The sequence below is a fragment of the Nicotiana attenuata genome, unplaced genomic scaffold (genome assembly GCF_001879085.1).
Source record: "Nicotiana attenuata strain UT unplaced genomic scaffold, NIATTr2, whole genome shotgun sequence".
Taxonomy (NCBI): Eukaryota; Viridiplantae; Streptophyta; class Magnoliopsida; order Solanales; family Solanaceae; genus Nicotiana; species Nicotiana attenuata.
In genome coordinates, this window is record NW_017670922.1 from 156,213 (window position 1) to 176,738 (window position 20,526).

General features: G+C 37.7%; 1 protein-coding gene across 1 annotated transcript in view; it reads right to left on the bottom strand.

The window, feature by feature from the left end:
• Positions 1 to 18,049, bottom strand: part of LOC109244502 — a 43,164-nt gene extending 25,115 nt beyond the window's left edge. The window contains exon 1 of the mRNA XM_019411606.1: positions 17,789 to 18,049. Coding sequence (XP_019267151.1) covers positions 17,789 to 18,049 — 261 coding nt within the window. The remainder of the gene's footprint in view (positions 1 to 17,788) is intronic.
• Positions 18,050 to 20,526: the final 2,477 nt, after the last annotated feature.

Here is a 20,526-nt window from a genome sequence, read left to right on the forward strand (position 1 = left end):
AGTAAAATGATGCAAGGTATGAATTCAGCAAAATTATGCAGTCATGTTTGGGTACAGCGTGTAGTGATTGATATGGTGATCGTATGTTGGAAACAGGTCGGGCACAGAATTCCGGATGTTGGAATTGCGCTCTAAGGCTTACTTGCTTGAATAAAAGGGAATATCTTCAGAATTGATCGAGCTGATGTGCTCAACTGAGTTGTGGTGGCATGGGAAGGTGCATGAGAAGTTAAACAGTGATTTCAGACTACTTTAGTGTAGTTTTCAGCACGTTCGAGGACGAACGTATGTTTAAGTGGGAGAGAATGTAACGACCCGACCGGTCGTTTTGAGCTCCGGCACATCGTTCAGCAGTCTAAGGCCATGAACAGCTTCATTTCAGGTATTATGACTTGTACGCGTGGTCAGAATTAATTTTCGGGAAGTTCAGAGTTGATTTGGAAAGAGAATTCTCATTTCGGAAGCTTAAAGTTGAAAGAATTAACTAAGATTGGATTTTTAAGTAAACGACCTTGAAATTGGGATCTGAAGGTTCCAGCAGGTTCGTATGATGATTTCAGACTTGGGCGTATGCCCGGATCGGGTCTTGGATGACCCGGGAGCGTTTTGGCGCCTATTGTGGAAGTTAGCATTTTGGAAAAAATTTCATAAGTTTGGCTTGAAGTGCATTTCAGTGTTATCGATGTCCGTTTGGGATTTCGAGTCTGTGAATAGCTCCGTATGGTGATTCTGGAGTCGGGAGCGCGATCGGAAGTGAATTCAGAGGTCCGTAGGTCATTTTGGAGTCATTTGGCTAAAGATAGAAATTTGAAGGTTTTTGAGAAGTTTGACCGGAAGTGGACTTTTTGATATTGGGGTCGGAATCCGATTCCAAAAGTTGGAGTAGGTTCGTAATGTCGAATATGACTTGTGTGCAAAATTTGAGGTCAATCGGACGTGATTTGATAGGTTTAAGCATCGAAAGTAGAAGTTGGAAGTTCTAAAGTTCATAAAGCTTGGATTGGGGGTTGATTCATGATTTTAGCGTTGTTTGATGTGATTTGAGGCCTCGAGTAAGTCCGTAATGTGTTTTGGGACTGGTTGGTGTGATTGGTCGGGGTCCCGGGGGCGTCGGGTGTGTTTCGGGTTTCCTCTCGCTCTTATTTGATGTTTCAACATCGTTTCTTTGGACATAAAAGGGTACCATATTAAGAAAATGAGCTCCAAATTAAGTTTTTATTGTACCATTAGATCTGTATCGTAATTACGGAGCCATAGCAAAAAGAATCGTCGAATTTGGACATCGTATGAGGAAGTTATGCTCATTTCCGTGTCGAGAAAAGTGCTGGTTGCTGTCATAAACGCAGAAGCGGGACCGCAGAAGCGAAAATTTTTCCGCAGAAGCGAAAACTGCTGGAGGCAGAGAGATTTCTTTAAAAATCGAAGTTTGGCTCATTTTCACTTTATTTCTTCCATGGGAGCCGATTTTGGAGCAACTTTGGAGTGCCATTTTCATCACCAAGCATGAGGTAAGTGACTTCTACTAGTTTTGAGTATATACAAGGTTTATATATGGATTTAGACATGAAAAATTGTAGAAAACTTGGGGTTTGAGGGAAAACCTAGAAAACTAGTATTCTTGGATTTTGACCATGATTTTGGGTATGGAATTTAGAGAAAATCATATATTTGAGTTCGTGAGGTCATGGATAATCTTTATCTTCGAAAAATTTCGGATTCCGGGCACGTGGGCCCGAGGGCATTTTTGTCAACTTTTCGATCGGGGTTAGGAATTGTAATAAATTGGATTATAATGAGTCCCTTAGCATATATTAATGGATTTACATAATTATTGGCTAGTTTTGGAGCGTTGTGCATCAATTCGAGTCTTCGGAAGGGCGTGGAATGTCGGTTATGGACCTTCGGAGCGAGGTGAGTCTCCTTTCTAACCTTGTAAGAGGGAATTGTCCCCATAGGTGAAATAATTGATTACGTGCTCCTATTTGTGGGGGCTACGTACGCACGAGGTGACGAGAGTCCGTGCGTAGCTACTATTATGCTATTGTCCGGGTAGTTAGGACCCAAAAACATTCTATACTTGGATTATTTACGAACCTATTGATAGCTTGAATTGCTTAAATCACATCGAATAAGTAAACGAATTTCTAAACAAATAAAACTTCATTTTTCTTAAATGGTTAAAAGAGGATTTGTTTTCATTGGATAATTACTCCGTGTGGACTTCTTGATTGACTGTCTGTGTGTTTATTTATGGAACGGGCCGAACGCCTCGGCAGATTAAATAGATGCATCTATAGGCGCGCCGTCGACCCTCGGCAAGTGCACAGTTTATTTCTGTTGGATCGGGCCATCGCCTCGGCATAATATGCGCATGCTTGCATTGCTTATCTTGAAACTTAATGAAGTTGATATTGCCTTTTTGGCCCGCTATAAACTAATAAAGATAACGAAAAGTAAATCTTGGAATTTCCTTATTATTTGAGAAGGTGTTACCTGTTTTCTTGCTCTATGAGTTATAATTGCTAGATAAATCCATGTTTTCCTCACATCTTCACCATATTATTATTGGACCACTAGTAAGTGTCGAGGTTGACCATCTCGTCTCTACTTCTTCGAGATTAGACGGGATACTCATTGAGTACACGTTGTTTTCGTACTCATACTACACTTCTGTGCATTTTTGTTGCACAGGTATATGTAACTCTAGTGGCCTACTGGGCGTGGCGGCATGGTGGATACGGAGACTTAGGTGAGCTGCACTTCTCGAGGCGACCCGCAGTCAGCAGAGTCTCTTTCAATTATCTGTACTTATTTTCTGTCCAATATTGTGTTCCGGACAGTTGTTGTACTTTATTTGATTTTTCTTAGAAATTGCTCATGCACTTGTTACACCGGGTTCTGGATGGTTTTGAAGTATTTTGTATTAACTGCTTATCATTTAAATTTGATTTGAGACAATTATCTTTTAAATTGCTAAATTTGAAGGAAAATCCTAGATTTCAAAAGTATTAAAACGAGAATTTGATTAAGTAATTTGGTTGGCTTGCCTGACAGCAGTGTCCGGCGCCATCACGACCCTTAGTGGATTTTGGGCCGTGACAAATGGGGTACCAAATTGGCCATCACTTCTCGTCACCCCAGTTATTGAAGTCATTGGAAAGGCAATAATTGAAAAAACACCACCAAAATATTTTATCAACAAGCATTATCGAAGATTTGCAATGCCAAACGCCACCAATTAATTATTTGGTGTCAGGTAGGGAAGCCAAAAATATACTCTAAATTTAGTTCCTTTAAAATTTACAAGAAGTGCACGAAGGGATAATTCATGAAAGGTTAGTTACAAATTAAAAGAAGGGATACAATACTTGTAGTTACTCTTTGAAAGAACACAACTTTTAGAGGAGGCACTTTAAATTAGACTTTTATTCTTTTATTTGAATATTATTTTAATATTATTATTCAATACCTATATATGTTATTTAGAAGGATATATTAGTAATTCAACTTTTAACTTTTGGGGTTCCTACTTTTATAATAATACACATATATATATATATATATATATATATATATATATANGGAAAACCTAGAAAACTAGTATTCTTGGATTTTGACCATGATTTTGGGTATGGAATTTAGAGAAAATCATATATTTGAGTTCGTGAGGTCATGGATAATCTTTATCTTCGAAAAATTTCGGATTCCGGGCACGTGGGCCCGAGGGCATTTTTGTCAACTTTTCGATCGGGGTTAGGAATTGTAATAAATTGGATTATAATGAGTCCCTTAGCATATATTAATGGATTTACATAATTATTGGCTAGTTTTGGAGCGTTGTGCATCAATTCGAGTCTTCGGAAGGGCGTGGAATGTCGGTTATGGACCTTCGGAGCGAGGTGAGTCTCCTTTCTAACCTTGTAAGAGGGAATTGTCCCCATAGGTGAAATAATTGATTACGTGCTCCTATTTGTGGGGGCTACGTACGCACGAGGTGACGAGAGTCCGTGCGTAGCTACTATTATGCTATTGTCCGGGTAGTTAGGACCCAAAAGCATGCTATACTTGGATTATATACGAACCTATTGATAGCTTGAATTGCTTAAATCACATCGAATTAGTAAACGAATTTCTAAATAGACAAAACTTCATTTTTCTTAAATGGTTAAAAGAGGATTTGTTTTCATTGGATAATTACTCCGTGTGGACTTCTTGATTGACTGTCTGTGTGTTTATTTATGGAACGGGCCGAACGCCTCGGCAGATTAAATAGATGCATCTATAGGCGCGCCGTCGACCCTCAGTAAGTGCACAGTTTATTTCTGTTGGATCGAGCCGTCGCCTCGGCATAATATGCGCATGCTTGCATTGCTTATCTTGAAACTTAATGAAGTTGATATTGCCTTTTTGGCCCGCTATAAACTAATAAAGATAACGAAAAGTAAATCTTGGAATTTCCTAATTATTTGAGAAGGTGTTACCTGTTTTCTTGCTCTATGAGTTATAATTGCTAGATAAATCCATGTTTTCCTCACATCTTCACCATATTATTATGGGACCACTAGTAAGTGTCGAAGTTGACCATCTCGTCTCTACTTCTTCGAGATTAGACGGGATACTCATTGAGTATACGTTGTTTTCGTACTCATACTACACTTCTGTGCATTTTTGTTGCACAGGTATATGTAACTCTAGTGGCCTACTGGGCGTAGCAGCATGGTGGATACGGAGACTTAGGTGAGCTGCACTTCTCGAGGCGACCCGCAGTCAGCAGAGTCTCTTTCAATTATCTGTATTTATTTTCTGTCCAATATTGTGTTCCGGACAGTTGTTGTACTTTATTTGATTTTTCTTAGAAATTGCTCATGCACTTGTGGCACCGGGTTCTGGGATGGTTTGAAGTATTTTATATTAACTGCTTATCATTTAAATTTGATTTGAGACAATTATCGTTTAAATTGCTAAATTTGAAGGAAAATCCTAGATTTCAAAAGTATTAAAACGAGAATTTGATTAAGTAATTTGGTTGGCTTGCCTGATAGCAGTGTCCGGCGCCATCACGACCCTTAGTGGATTTTGGGCCGTGACACGTACCACCCGCTCCCATTTTATTATATCAACAGTTCTTCCAAATGAAGTTTACTCTAACAAACGCAGCAATTAATACGAATTCATAAGACAACAAGTACACAATAATTATGATTCACTGAGAAAAATAAATAATGACAAGTAGAAATAAATTATGGACTTTAAGGAGCAATTAGGCAATTTAATATTGAGTATGCTAAATGTCAAGTAGCAGTTAAGTCACATAAATATGTAGCAATTATAGCATAAATTCAAGGCATATTGTTGCGCAAGGATACCTTGATCCAATAACAACAAATAACACAATAAAGGAAAATGTCTAACATAACGAATCACAGTAATAGTGGAATAAGACAATTAATGCACTTGAACTGATAACAACAAGAAATCACAACAAACGGCAATAAGTGCACGGCATCACCCTTCGTGCTTTAACACTTTCTCACCAAAATAATACACGGCATCACCCTTCGTGCTTTACACTCTTCCTCACCCAAGCAACAATTACAAAGCAATTAGGGCCAGGGAATCAATGACATCACCATAAAGTCAAGTAACAACAGAAAATCAGTAAAATAAACGTAAAGAACAACACAACTCAATTATCAGCAAGAATCAGGGAAATCAAGGACAAGTACACGGCATCACCCTTCGTGCTTTTACTCTCATCCTCACCAAGCAATGATATAATAAAAACGTGCACGGCATCACCCTTCGTGCTTTTACTCTCTTTCCTCACCAAAGCAATTATATGATAAAATGTGCACGGCATCACCCTTCGTGCTTTTGCTCTCTTTCCTCACATATAATCAATAGAATCGGCCCGGAATGGTACATCGTGCGGCACGGCATCACCCTTCGTGCTTTACACTCTTTCCTCACAATAACAAACAATGCACGGCATCACCCTTCGTGCTTTAACAATCTTCCTCACCCAAACAACAATCACAAACAAGGGGCAAGGGAATAAACAAAATAATAATAATAGAAATCCCGGCAAGGGAACACAATTGACCAATTAAATCCCGGCAAGGGTACAATATTAACAATCTCAACATCCGGCAAGGGAGATAATCCACAAAGCAACAATATCTCGGCAAGGTAACAATTTAATAACTCTTTCTCTTTCTTTCACTTTTATTTCATAACTCACTTTACCACTTGTGCCAATGCTCCAAAGGGTTCAATCATCTCATATACTTTCACAATTCATAATATAACTCGAGCCAATGCTCCATGATGTTCAAAGGTCACAATTCCTTCCACAAACTTTTCACAACAACTAGAAGTCATCACCAAAGCATGAAGAATACAATGAAATCAAGATATTCACAATATAAGGACTCACGGTCATGCTAGACACCAACGTATAGATACTCGCCACCATGCCTATGCGTCGTACACGACTAATACCACATACCAAATAGGACTCAACTCCTAGTTCCTCAAGCTAAGGTTAGACCAAACACTTACCTCGATGTCTTGAACACAACTCAAGTCTCAATATAGCTTCACCCCTTGATTCCACTGCCAATTCGCTCGTATCTAATCACAAATTACTTAATTACATAAATAAACGCTAAATGAATCAACCCCAATGCATGAAAATGAGTTTTCCAAAGTTTTACCCAAAAAGTCAAAAATCGCCCCCGGGCCCACGTGGTCAAAACCCGAGGTTCGAACCAAAACCCGATTATCCATTCCCCCACAAACTCAAATATGTAGTTTATTTTGAAATCGGACCTCAAATTGAGGTCCAAATCCCCAATTTTTGAAAAACCTAGGTTCTACCCAAAACACCCAATTTTCCTCATGAAGATCTTTGATTTTAGGTTGAAATCATGTTAAAAGATGTTAATGATTGAAAGAAATGAGTAAAAACTAATTTACAATTGATTTGGAAGAGGACTTGTTCCTGGAAAATCGCCTAAGTGTGTTTGGGTTTGAGAAAATATGAAAAATGAAGTTCAAAAATGCAACCCGTGGCCTATCCAAAACTCACCCGAGCCCTCGGGGCTCCAAACCAAATATACACACAACCTCAAAAACATCCTACGAACTTATTCGTGCGATTAAATCGCCAAAATAACATCATAAACATCGAATTAAACCTCAAAATCCATGAATTCTTTCAAACTTCATAAAACATCAAATTTTCCAATTTAGGTCCGAATCACGTCAAACGACGTCCGTTTTTTACCAAATTTCACAGAAACATCTTAAATCATATATAAGACCTGTACCAGGTGCCGAAACCAAAATACGGGCTCGATACTAACATGTTCTAATCAAATTTCATTTCAAATTTCCTTAAACAATTTCATAAAACAATTTCTTTCAAAAATCCATTTCTCAGGCTTGGGACCTCGAAATTCGATTCCGGGCATACGCCCAAGTCCCATATTTTTCTACGGACCCTCCGGGACCGTCAAATCACGGGTCCGGGTCCGTTTACCCAAAACATCGACCAAAGTCAAATTAATTTATTTTATAGTCAAAACTTATCATTTTTCACACAGTTTCTCATTTAAGCTTTCCGGCTACGCGCCCGGACTGCGCACACAAATCGAGGTGACTCTAAATGAGGTTTTCAAGGCCTCGGAGTCATAGAATTCAATTAGAAACAGGTGATGACCCTTTGGGTCGTCACAATATATTATATATATAAGCTATATTCGATATAATATTAGCTAATGCACTGATACTAAGTGCATAGTATAGTGTAAGTATATATATATATATATTATATATATATGAGCTATATTCGATATAATATTAGCTAATGCACTAATACTTAGTGCATAGTATAGTGTAAGTATATTATATATATATATATATATATATATATATATATATATATAAAAGCTATATTCGATATAATATTAGCTAATGCACTAATACTTAGTGCATAGTATAGTGTAAGTATATATATTGTATATATAAGCTATATTCGATATAATATTAGCTAATGCACTTATACTTAGTGCATAGTACAGTGTAGGTATATATATAATATATACTAGTCTTAGGCTACGCGCGTTGCGCGTGTACCTTACAATAACTTTATATTTTCTTAAAATTGCATAAATATTATTAAACGATGTATGTGAGATATAAAGATGTAAACTAAAGATTAAATAAAAATTTAAATCTCTGAATATGAAGAAGGTTAATGATATTTAACTAACTAAACAAAGAATTGTCCTTACTTTTTATTCTATGTTTAGTCACTTGTTTTTATAAATAAAGTGTAACTTCGATGGCATGGAATTAGAGGAACGAATTGTAATTTACTTTTAATTCTATGTTTAGTCAATTGTTTTCTTAATAAAATAAAGTATTCGTAAAATTTCTTAAAATAAGAAAAGGTAAAAAACAAAACATTCCTAGATTTCTTAGCATAAATAACAAAAGAAAACACGCATCTAATAAAGAATCATTAGTTATTTTGGGTATGACATCTAATATTTAAAGGTTTTATTATAATGCCTAACGGAGAGAAATTTCAATTTAAGGAAGGTCCTAAATATTAGACCAAGTATATTAATGAGAATTAATTTTAAAATTCTAAATAGTAAGAAAGTAACTTAAATTACTATTTTGTCCAATATAAACTCTATTTTTAAAGAGTGAAAAAGACTAACGACATTTCGCTAAGGGCCTTCGTGCTTTTAATATAGTATAGATATATAAGCTATATTCGATATAATATTAGCTAATGCACTAATACTTAGTGCATAGTATAGTGTAAGTATATATATATATATATAAAAGCTATATTCGATATAATATTAGCTAATTTACTGATACTTAGTGCATAGTATAGTGTAAGTATATATATTATATATATATAAGCTATATTCGATATAATATTAGCTAATGCACTAATACTTAGTGCATAGTATAGTGTAAGTGTAATATATATATAAATATATATATATATATATATATATATATATATATATATATATATATATATATATAGGCACTCACGCACGCTTCGTAGTACTACTTAACTGCATATATAGCATGTTAGAGTATATTTTAGTCTATTCATCCCTTGTATTACAAAAAGTGTTAACGGCTTACATTTATCTTATTTAGATAGTAAATACAAAAGTGATTTTTAATTTTGACCATTGTTGACCTGAAAAGAGACCAAAGTTGGTCGCTAAATATCCAGAAAATTAAAATTAGCGACCAAAGTTGGTCGCTAAATTTAAATCAGATTTATTTATATTTTATATAATATTTAAAATAATAATATAATTGTTAAACGTTAGAACTGGGTCCCAGATTAGCGACCAAAGTTGGTCTCTATTTTAGTAAGCGACCAACTTTGGTCGTTAAATTTGAATTATATTTATTTATATTTTATAATTTTTTTAAAATAAAAATATAATTCTTAAAATTTTATAACTGGGTCCCATTTTAGCGACCAAAGTTGGTCGCTATCTGGTTACTCCTTAATTAGCGACCAACTTTGGTCGCTAATTTTAAATATATTTATTTATATTTTATAATTTTTTTAAATAATATTACAATTATTAAAATTTTATAAGTGGGTCCCCCAGTAGCGACCAACGTTGGTCGCTAATCTCAGTATACCTTTGACCAAGCAAGTCTGACCAGTCCGGTCAATATTTTTACGAAATTAGCGACCAAGTAGCGACCAACCTTGGTCGCTAATGTATATCAAATAATTATTTTATTATTTTCGCCAATTTAGCGACCAACTTTGGTCGCTTTCCTTGACAGACCAACTTTGGTCGCTAAAGATTGGTCGCTTTTTTCCGAAATTCTAGTAGTGATAGACATTCACCATAAATAAAATTATATTTATGACACTCCCCTTGAATGTCTATTCAACAGATAATGTGTCTCGTTAAAACCTTAACTAAAATAAAATCCAGTGGGAAAAAAATTCTACAAAAGGAAAAAGAGTACACATGTTTAGAAATGCGCCTTTTGGTTGCCTTGTTAAAAACCTTGCAAGGAAAACCCAGTGGGACAAAACCTTGTAAGGGGAAAAAGAGTGCAACGCGCATTAACTCCCCCGGATGAGAGCATCAATTCACATCCTTAAGCCTTCGCATCCCAATCTTGTACACTAGCTTCCTGAAGGTTGAAGTCGGTAGAGACTTGGTGAACAAATCAGGCCAAATTATCACTTCACGAATTTGTTGCACATTGATATCACCATTCTTTTGAAGATCATGAGTAAAAAATAACTTTGGTGAAATGTGCTTTGTCCTATCTCCTTTTATGAATCCTCCCTTCAACTGGGCTATGCATGCTGCATTGTCTTCATACAAAATTGTGGGTAGTTTGTCACATTTCAAACTACAGTTGTCTCGAATAAGATGTATTATGGACCTCAACCACACACATTCTCGACTTGCTTCATGAATAGCAATTATCTCAGCATGATTAGATGAAGTAGCCACAATTGATTGTTTAGCCGATCGCCAAGATACGGCAGTGCCTCCACAAGTAAACACATAACCTGTTTGAGATCGAGCCTTGTGTGGGTCAGATAAATACCCAGCATCGGCATAACCAATAAGATCGGGGCTGCAATTATTGTCATAAAATAAGCCCATATCAGTAGTTCCTTTTAGATACCGCAATATGTGTTTGATTCCATTCCAATGTCTCCTTGTAGGAGCAGAGCTATATCTTGCTAAGACATTAACTGAAAAGGTTATGTCGGGCCTTGTAGTGTTAGCAAGATACATTAGTGCACCAATTGCACTAAGATATGGTACTTCAGGACCAAATTCTTTTCTAGAGGTCGGAATGGATCCTTATTCACATCAAGTGATCGAACAACCATCGGAGTACTTAATGGATGTGCTCCATCCATGTAAAACTGTTTCAATACCTTTTCTATGTAGGCAGATTGATGAACAAAAAATCCGTTTGCCAAATGTTCAATTTGCAAACCAAGAAGTAATTTTATCTTTCCGAGATCTTTCATCTCGAATTCCTTCTTTAAATAATCAATTACCTTTTGGAGTTCTATAGGAGTTCCAATAAGGTTTATGTCATCAACATATACGGCAAGTACAACAAATTCCGATGTTGTTTTCTTTATAAAAACACATGGACAAATGGCATCATTTATATAACCTTCCTTTAATAAATACTCACTAAGACGATTATACCACATTCTTCCTGATTGTTTTAGACCATACAAAGATCTTTGCAGTTTGATTGAAAATATTTCCCGGGACTTTAAATTATATGCGTTAGGCATTTTAAATTCCTCGGGAATTTTCATGTATATCTCATTATCAAGTGAGCCATAAAGGTAGGCGGTAACCACATCCATTAAATGCATGTCAAGCTTTTCATGGACAGCAAAACTAATGGGATAACGGAACGTTATTGCATCCATAACGGGTGAATATATCTCTTCATAATCGACACCAGGCCTTTGTGAAAATCCTTGTGCAACAAGGCGTGCCTTATATCTTTGTACCTCATTTTTCCCATTCCTCTTGCGTACAAAGACCCATTTATAGCCAACAGGCTTAACACTATTAGGTGTTTGGACTACAGGCCCAAAAACTTCACGTTTTGCAAGTGAATTCAACTCTGATTGGATTGCTTCTTGCCATTTTGGCCAATCACGTCTTTGTCGACATTCTCTAACAGATTGAGGTTCAAGATCCTCATTACTTGTATAATGCTAGATGCAACATTATATGCAAAGACATAATCCATCACTATATCCAATCGATTCAAATTTGTCTCAATATCGATTGGATTTATTGATAGTTTCTTATTTTTCTTGAGTCTCGGGCTCAGTGGTTTCCTCATGAATCTCAGGATTGGTTGTTATACCCCATTTTAATACGGGTCAAATTAGAGTATAACATATTGGTAAGTCGCCACCTAATTATGTTAATGGTGAATTAGGACACCAATTTTAACTAAGTAATGCTTAAAGTTATCTCCGTTTTATATGGTCTGCTTAGTTTTAGAAATTCTAGGTAAGGGTTCTAGTTATCTCAAAAGGAAGGGGTAAGACACCTTTTAAGATCCATTAAAAATGGTTAACCGACCGGACTAAATTTAACTAAGGCTAATTATTATAATATAAAAAATGATTAATGAGATTAAAAAATGTAGTAACGTTGATTTGAAAAGAAAAAAAAAATGTCATGAAAGAGAGCTAATTTTGAAAGCACGTTTTTAAGACATTCAAACAGCAAAAATCCCAATGTTTCTTTTAAAATGGAAGTCACTTTAGAATAAATGAGTTGAGGCCAAAGATGTCTTATTTTGGGGAAGAAAAGTCACTTCTGCCACACAACTAGATTAAAGAACTAAGTAAAACAAATGTGATTAATGAAGAACTCAGGTTTTGTAGACACCATTGTTTAACAAGTTGTCCAAAACTTAACCAAGTTTTGACTTAATTCAGCAAATACTTATACCAGAAATTAAATATTCCTCTGTTATCCTAACATTGTGAAATGCATGGTAATTAGATAAGCTAAACAGGAGAGTAGGTAGGAAAAGTTGTTAAGCCATTGACTTTAAAATCTTCATATCTAGGGGGTTGTATCCTATATAGTGAAATAAGTATTCCCTCATTAGCTAGAGTAAACTTGGTGAAAACCAATCTTAACATACGCAACTAAAGCAGACTTCATTCGTTTGGTAAGAAGACATATTGTCACTGTAAAGATCAAGATAGGAACTAGTAAAATAAAGATCAAGCTAGAATAACGAGTATTCCCCGTCAACATCCCAAAGGGATGATTTCTTTTTGGTTTTCGCTCTGAGTTTCAACATTAGAATGCAACAGGTAATGCGGTCTCCATGCAGTGCCACGACATCGCCGAGTCTCAAAGTGAGATTCTTTGGTTCCGGTGTATCATGCAAAACAAAAGAAGAAAGAAAACAAAACAATTAGAAGAGAGACATCTACATTGTGAACGTTCATAAGAAATAGCTAAAATGAAAGAAGTCATATTATTATCTGATTTCAATTGTATTTAAGCCACACAATTCACATCAATAGATTAAGACTAGGACATCACATATATATTTAAACAAACTCAATATTCTAACTGGGATACATATAGTTAGTGGTAATGAACAGAAAAGGCTCTAAAATGTCATCTAGTAATTCATATGAAGAGACAGAAAATATGTAACTCTATGTTTAGAACAAACTATACTTATGGAGAAGTCTATTAATAATCCTTCATTATCTAAGTTTAAACAATTAAGGCCAGCATATAGACTCAAGCACGAAAGATGAAAAATAAGAAACTACAGTCATGGTGTCATGAAATTGATATGATGGTAAGAGATCAAAGAGAAATTTAGGTCGTTAAGCTTATCTTAGCTACTGGTTTATAAGAGTATTTCTTTAGAAAAGTTCTATTTCATAAGGCCTGAATATTTAGATGAATTCTTTCTAAATTAAAGATATAACTACATACATAATTTGCAAAGCACAAATTCCACATTGGACAACTAGCTTTAGCGAATCGAGACTTCATCTCAATTAACAGAAGTAAACAAACTCGTGCTACGGTGTGAAGTCACAAAGCGAGTCGAATTCTTAAACTACAACAATGTTTAGTACAAGGCATTTTAGAATATTAAAAGAATGATGTTTTAACCATCCTAAAGTCATTCCTCCTATTATAAAGACCTCCAACAGAAAGTTTCCTTCTACTATACAACATTCAAGTAGGTAAGACAGCGATTAACACAAATTACACTTCCGCACATGCCGTTAGTTGAATGTGGCCAAAATACTAAAATACCTAAGGGCATGATATCCACATACAAACAAGTCTTAAATCATGATTCTCTAAGTGGTGTTAATGAAAATATGTTCTCGACAAAATGTGTTAGTGACTAACTTGTAAACAGAAATTTCGTAATGATAAAATGAAGAAAAGTTTACGGAAAAACTCACGATTTGTAATGTACCATTAATATTTGCAACATAACTCAAACTTTAGAACAACTAGTAAAGTAAGCGAACCTAAGACATGAACTTTTAGGCAAATACAGTGTGTTTAATAGAAAGAGAAAATAGCGTCGCATATTATCTGTTGTGGGGCAGTGAACGGGGCGTCGGTCTTCGAATCTACTCTCTCCTTATGAACAGATCCGAACCCCGACCCAAAGAAATTCGAACACCTCTATCACGGCTAAAGTATACCGGGACAGAAAATAAAGATTAAAGTGTTTTCTTAGAGTTTCAAAGGGACTAGAACAATAGCCAGAGTAAAAAAAAAATAGTGTTTTTAGCAGCAGCTCCCACCTCTCGTCTAGGTGGCTCTAAGGTGTCCAGAAGTGGTACGATATGCAAGTATTTATAGTGGAAAATATAGGGTTTGCTCTTGAGCGGATCTTGATTTAATTTTGAATTTGTGGTCAAAAGAGTCGTTCGAATCCGAACGTTTGAGGCCTTCACGTGATTTGCTTCAGAAAGCTCTCGAAATGGAGAGATTCACTCTAGCTTAAAAGGATTAAAGTGTACCAGAATATCACTTTGGGAAAGAGAACAAGACTTGCTTCGAGAAGCGAGAGATAGTAAGAAACCTTGTACGAAAATAGAGTGGACAATTCTCTGCCATGGCTGAGGAAGAGCTGAAAATCCACAAAAGTGGAATGAGAGAGAGAGGAGAAAGAGGCATAGGGTTTAGAGTTTGTTGGGCTCTTTACTTGGATTAATTCAAAAGCTGATGGGCTTGTTGGGTCAGGTGAATTTTGGCACAATATGGCTATGGAGATGGAAATTTTGGTGGGCTTTGAAGAAAAAATATTTAAACCTTGTCTTGGTCGAATTTTGGTCCATTTCAATCTTCAAATTAATTCTTTTGAACTTCTTTGTATTAAAAATAAATTTTATATATACGAAAAATAATATTAAATAGATGTTAATAAAATAAATATAAAAAAAAGTTATAATAATATTAGTTACAGTAGTACTATTAATAGTAGCAATAACAGACATAATAATAATAATGAGGATGATGATGATGATAATGATAATTGTGATAGTAGTAAAAGTAGTAGTAGTAGTAATAGTAATAATAATAATTATAACAATAATAACAATAATAATAATACTAATAATACTAATAATAATAATAATATTATTAATAATAATAATAATAATAATAATAGTAGTAGTAGTACCAATACTAATAAAAATAGTAATACTTATACAAATATTAATACTAATGACAATGGTAGTAAAATAAGGTATTAGGTTTATTAGTAACTTAGAAGCTCAAGAAAATTAACTAAAAGAAAGGAGGGACAAAATTGATTGTCAACATTGGTTAAATCGTGGATTTCTTCATGAGACTCTTTCTTAGTGTCATCTTGATCATTTGTTTTCCTTTTTCTAAGATTTCGATCCTTAGAACCTAATGGTCTGCCACGTTTTAGGCGTGCTTTTGACTCATTAGCTATGACACTAGAAGATTGTCCTATAGGGACATCAATAGGGATAGGAACATTCTCTACAGGGATATGTGATTTTGTTATCCTTTTCAAATCCGTAAATGCGTCTGGCATTTGATTTGCTATTCTCTGCAAATGGATAATCTTTTGCACCTCTTTTTCACAAATAGAGGTACGTGGGTCAAGATGAGATAATGATGGGTTTTTCCACAAAATTTTCCGTTTGGTTTCACCAACTTCTCCCCCTAATTTTGGGAAAAGTGTCTCGTCGAATTGACAGTCTACAAATCATGCAGTAAACAAATCCCCTGTTAATGTTTCGAGATAGCTGTCATGGCCCAAATCCCAAACCTGGCCGTGATGGTGCCTCTCGTGAAGACAAGGCCCGCCAGAACAATACCAACACCTCTTTTAAGTAGTTAATTACCATTAAACAATTCTAAAGCATAATTTAATAACAATAATCCGCGGAAGTATAGAATATAACAGTAGAAACCATCCCGACACAGCCCAAACCGGGGTGTCACAAGCCATGAGCTACTATAGAATTTCTATAAGTCTACAAACAGAATATCTGATACAGAAGTCTGGAATAACTGAAATAACATGAAATAGAGGAGTCAAGGGGGCTGCGGACGCCAACAGCTACCTCGAAGCTCCGAACTCGCGGCCTGATCTGGACAAGGATATCAGTGCTCAAGAACGGACTCTGCCATACCTGAATCTGCACACATGGTGCAGGGAGTAATGTGAGTACTCCGACCCAGTGAGTAATAATAATAAATAATAGCTGAAGATAAGAAAACACATAACAGCACAAGGCAGTTCTATATCAGGCAGTAAATCCCTTAAAGCAGTAAAATCCGTGAAATCATGTGAAATCTCCGTTTTAAAAGCAGATAAATCAGGTAAAACAGCTAATAAGTGGTAAATAGTAAAACTGCCCCTCGGGCCCAGTATCAACTGCGCAGTACAGTAACTCAGATTACTCTCAGAATAGTATCATATAATAACCACTACGGCGTGCAGCCCGATCCATATCTCGCTGCGGCGTGCAGCCCGATCCATCGTTGCGGCGTGCAGCCCGATCCATATGGGTACCCGCGCTCACTGTGGGGGTGCAGACTCCGGAGGGGCTCCTACAGCCAAGCGCAATGTTTTTGCGGCGCGCAGCCCAATCCACATAAACATTTGCTGCGACGTGCAGCCCGATCCATATGAGTATTTGCCGCGGCGTGCAGCCCGATCCATAATATGTATAATATCCTCACTGTTGGGTTCTCAACCCCTCTCAGTCATTTTAGGACACAATGGTATAGGGTAGGGATCTCAGCCAACATATCTTCCCTCATTTAAGATTAACACTTATAAAAACGGTTCACATTGTTTAATCAATTAGAAACATGACTGAGGATGTGAATTGTACTAAGTAAAGTGAGGAAAATCAGTCATAATACCCCTAAGGGTTCTACAAGTCGACACGAGGCCCCAAACATGGCAACTAGCCCAAATCATGATGATAAACAAATCAGATTAATCAAATACTCAGTAAAATATCAAACGGGACGGACCAGATCACAATCCCCTATAGTAAACAACCTCGCGCTCGCCATTAAGCGCGCGTTTCACCTCAATATAGCACTACGTTGTACAAATCCGGGGTTTCAAACCCTCAGGATATCATTTACTATCATTACTCACCTCAAGCCGGCCAAAATCCTAGCTCGCTATGCCCTTGCCTCGCACATCGACCTCCTCGCGACCGTCGAATCTGGTCAAAACCACAACGAATACGTTACAATAGGCTAAGGGAACATAACCCAATCGAAAAGACTCGAAAAATATCGAAATTTACAAAATTGGCAAATCCCGAGCCCCGGGCCCACTTCTTGAAAAATCAAAAAATTAACATCATCCAATTCCTTATCTCGCCACGAGTCTATACATATCAAAATTACCAAAATTCAGAGTCCATTTGACCCCTCAAATTCCACTTTGAAATACCAAATTCCCAAGCCCTAGCTTTACCCTCTTTTGATGAATTTTCACAAATTCCACGTTAATTCTACCATTAAATCATGTATTAAGGTCGAGGAACTCACCTCCAATCACACCTAGTCGAAATCCCCTTCAAATTCTGCCCAAAAGCTCTCAAGGTCGATCAAAAATGGTGGAAATGAACTCAAGCTCGCGGAACAAAATGAGCTTTAAAACCCTTTCTCTGAACAGTCGTTTCCGCATCTGCGGTTACTTTGCCGCACATGCGACTTCCGCTTCTGCGGTTGCACCTCCGCTTCTGAGGATCTTCAATAGGCCAAGGACCGCTTTTGCGGTAACCATCCCGCTCCTGCGGTCTCCGCACTTGCGCACCACTTTCCGCTTCTGCGGAATTCCCCTCATAAACGCGGACCGCTTTTGCGGTCAATAACTGCATCTGCGGGTACCGCACCTGCGGAAACCCCCTCGCTTCTGCAGAAATTCTCCAAATGACCACGCTCGCACCTCGCCTCATGACTTCGCATCTGCGGCCCCTTTTTCCGCAGATGCGGAAATACCAGATATCAGCTAAACTTCAGCAATCACCAAGTCTAAAATCAACTCGATGGCCATCCGAAATCACCCTGAGGCCCCCGGGACCTCAACTAAAAGTGCCAACCCATCCTAAAACATCATTCAAACTTGTTCCAATCATCAAAACACCACAATTAACACCAAAACTATCAAATTACATCGAATTCAAGCCTAAGTTCTTCTAAAACTTCCGAATTACGCATTTGATCAAAAACTCGACCAAAACACCTCCGAATGACCTGGAATTTTGCACACACATCCAAAATCACCTAACGAAGCTACTGCAACTCTCGAAATACCATTCCGACCCTCGGATCAAAATCTCACCTATCAACCGGGATTCGCCAAAATACTAACTTCGCCAATTCAAGCCTAATTCTACACCGGACCTCCAAAATCAATTCCGATCACACTCCTAAGTCACAAATCATCCCCCGAAGCTAACCAAATCACCGGAAATTACATCCGAGCCCTCTAACTCATAAGTCAACATCCAGTTGACTTTTCCAAAACAAACCTTCCTTAAAGAGACTATATGTCTCATTTCTATCCGAAACCAATCCAAATCGACTCATTCACTCAAGACTCTTATAATAAAACATAAGGAAGCAGAAAATGGGGGAAACGGGGCGGTAACTCACGTGACGACGGGCCGTGTCGTCACATCCTCCCCAAATAAAACAAACGCTCGTCCTCGAGCGAGTCAAGAAACATACCTGGAGCCTCAAACAGGTGAGGATATCTGCTCCGCATCTCCCGCTCGGTCTCCCAAGTAGCCTCCTCTACGAGCTGACCCTTCCACTGCACTTTCACCGAAGCTATATCCTTAGATCTCAACTTTCGAACCTGACGACCCAAAATAGCCACTGGCTCCACGTCATAGGTCAAATCATCATCCAACTGAACAGTGCTGAAATCCAATACATGAGACGGGTCCCTAACATACTTCCGGAGCATAGAAACATGAAATACCGGATGCACGCCTGACAAGCTGGAGCAAGCTCATAAGCCACCTCCCCAATCCTCCTAAGTACCTCAAAAGGTCCAATAAACCGCGGACATAGTTTCCTTTTCTTCCCAAACCGCATAACACCCTTCATGGGCGAAACCTTCAGCAAGACCTTCTCACCAACCATATAAGACACATCTCGAACCTTCCGGTCCGCATAACTCTTCTGAAGCGACTGTGCTGTACAGAGCCTCTCCTGGATCAACTTCACCTTCTCCAAGGCATCCTGAACCATATCTGTCCCCAATAGCCTAGCCTCATCGGGCTCAAACCAACCAATAGGAGATCTACACCGCCTCCCATACAACGCTTCATACGGAGCCATCTGAATGCTCGATTGATAACTGTTGTTGTAGGCAAACTCTGCAAGCGGCAAAAACCCATCCCAAGAACCTCCAAAATCAATAACACAGGCACGCAACATGTCCTCCAATATCTGAATAGTACGCTCGGACTGTCCATCAGTCTGAGGATGAAATGTTGTGTTCAACTCCACCTGAGTACCCAACTCTCGCTGAAAAGTCTTCCAGAACTGGGAAGTGAACTGAGTACCCCTATCTGAGATAATAGACACTGGAACCCCATGCAATCGGACAATCTCCCGGATAAAGATCCCTGCCAGTCGCTCCGAAGAATAGGTCGTACATACTGGAATGAAGTGCGCGGACTTGGTCAGCCGATCCACAATCACCCAAATCGAATCAAACTTCTTCAAAGTCCGAGGGAGACCACTCACAAAATCCATAGTAATCCTCTCCCACTTCCACTCTGGAATAATCATCCGCTGAAGCACACAGCCCGGCCTCTGATGCTCGTACTTTACCTGCTGGCAGTTGAGACACCGAGCCACAAACCCTACAATATCCTTCTTCATCCTCATCCACCAATAGTAATGCCTCAAATCCTGATACATCTTCGCGGCACCCGGATGAATGGAATACCGCAAGCTGTGGGCCTCCTCTAATATCAACTCCCGAAGCCCATCCACATTGGGCACACAAATCCGTCCCTGCATCCTCAACACGCCATCATCACCAATGGTCACATCCCTGGCATCATCATGCTGAACCCTGTCCTTAAGGACAAGCAAATGCGGATCATCATACTGGCTGTCACGACCCAAATCCCCTACGGATCGTGATGGCCCCGGACGCCGTTGTCAGGCAAGCCAACTAAATTATCAATTTAAAGTATCTTTTAATAACTTTGCAATCTAAGAGTTTTTCTTTCATTTTTCATATATAAAATAACCTCTGTCTCAATTCGAATGAAGAAATAACCAATAATACGCATCTTTCAAAGAAAACCCATCCCAGAACCCGGTGTCACAAGTGCATGAGCAACTACTGATAAGGATATAAAATACAGCACAACATCCGTCCGGAATACAATGGACAGAAAGGAAATAC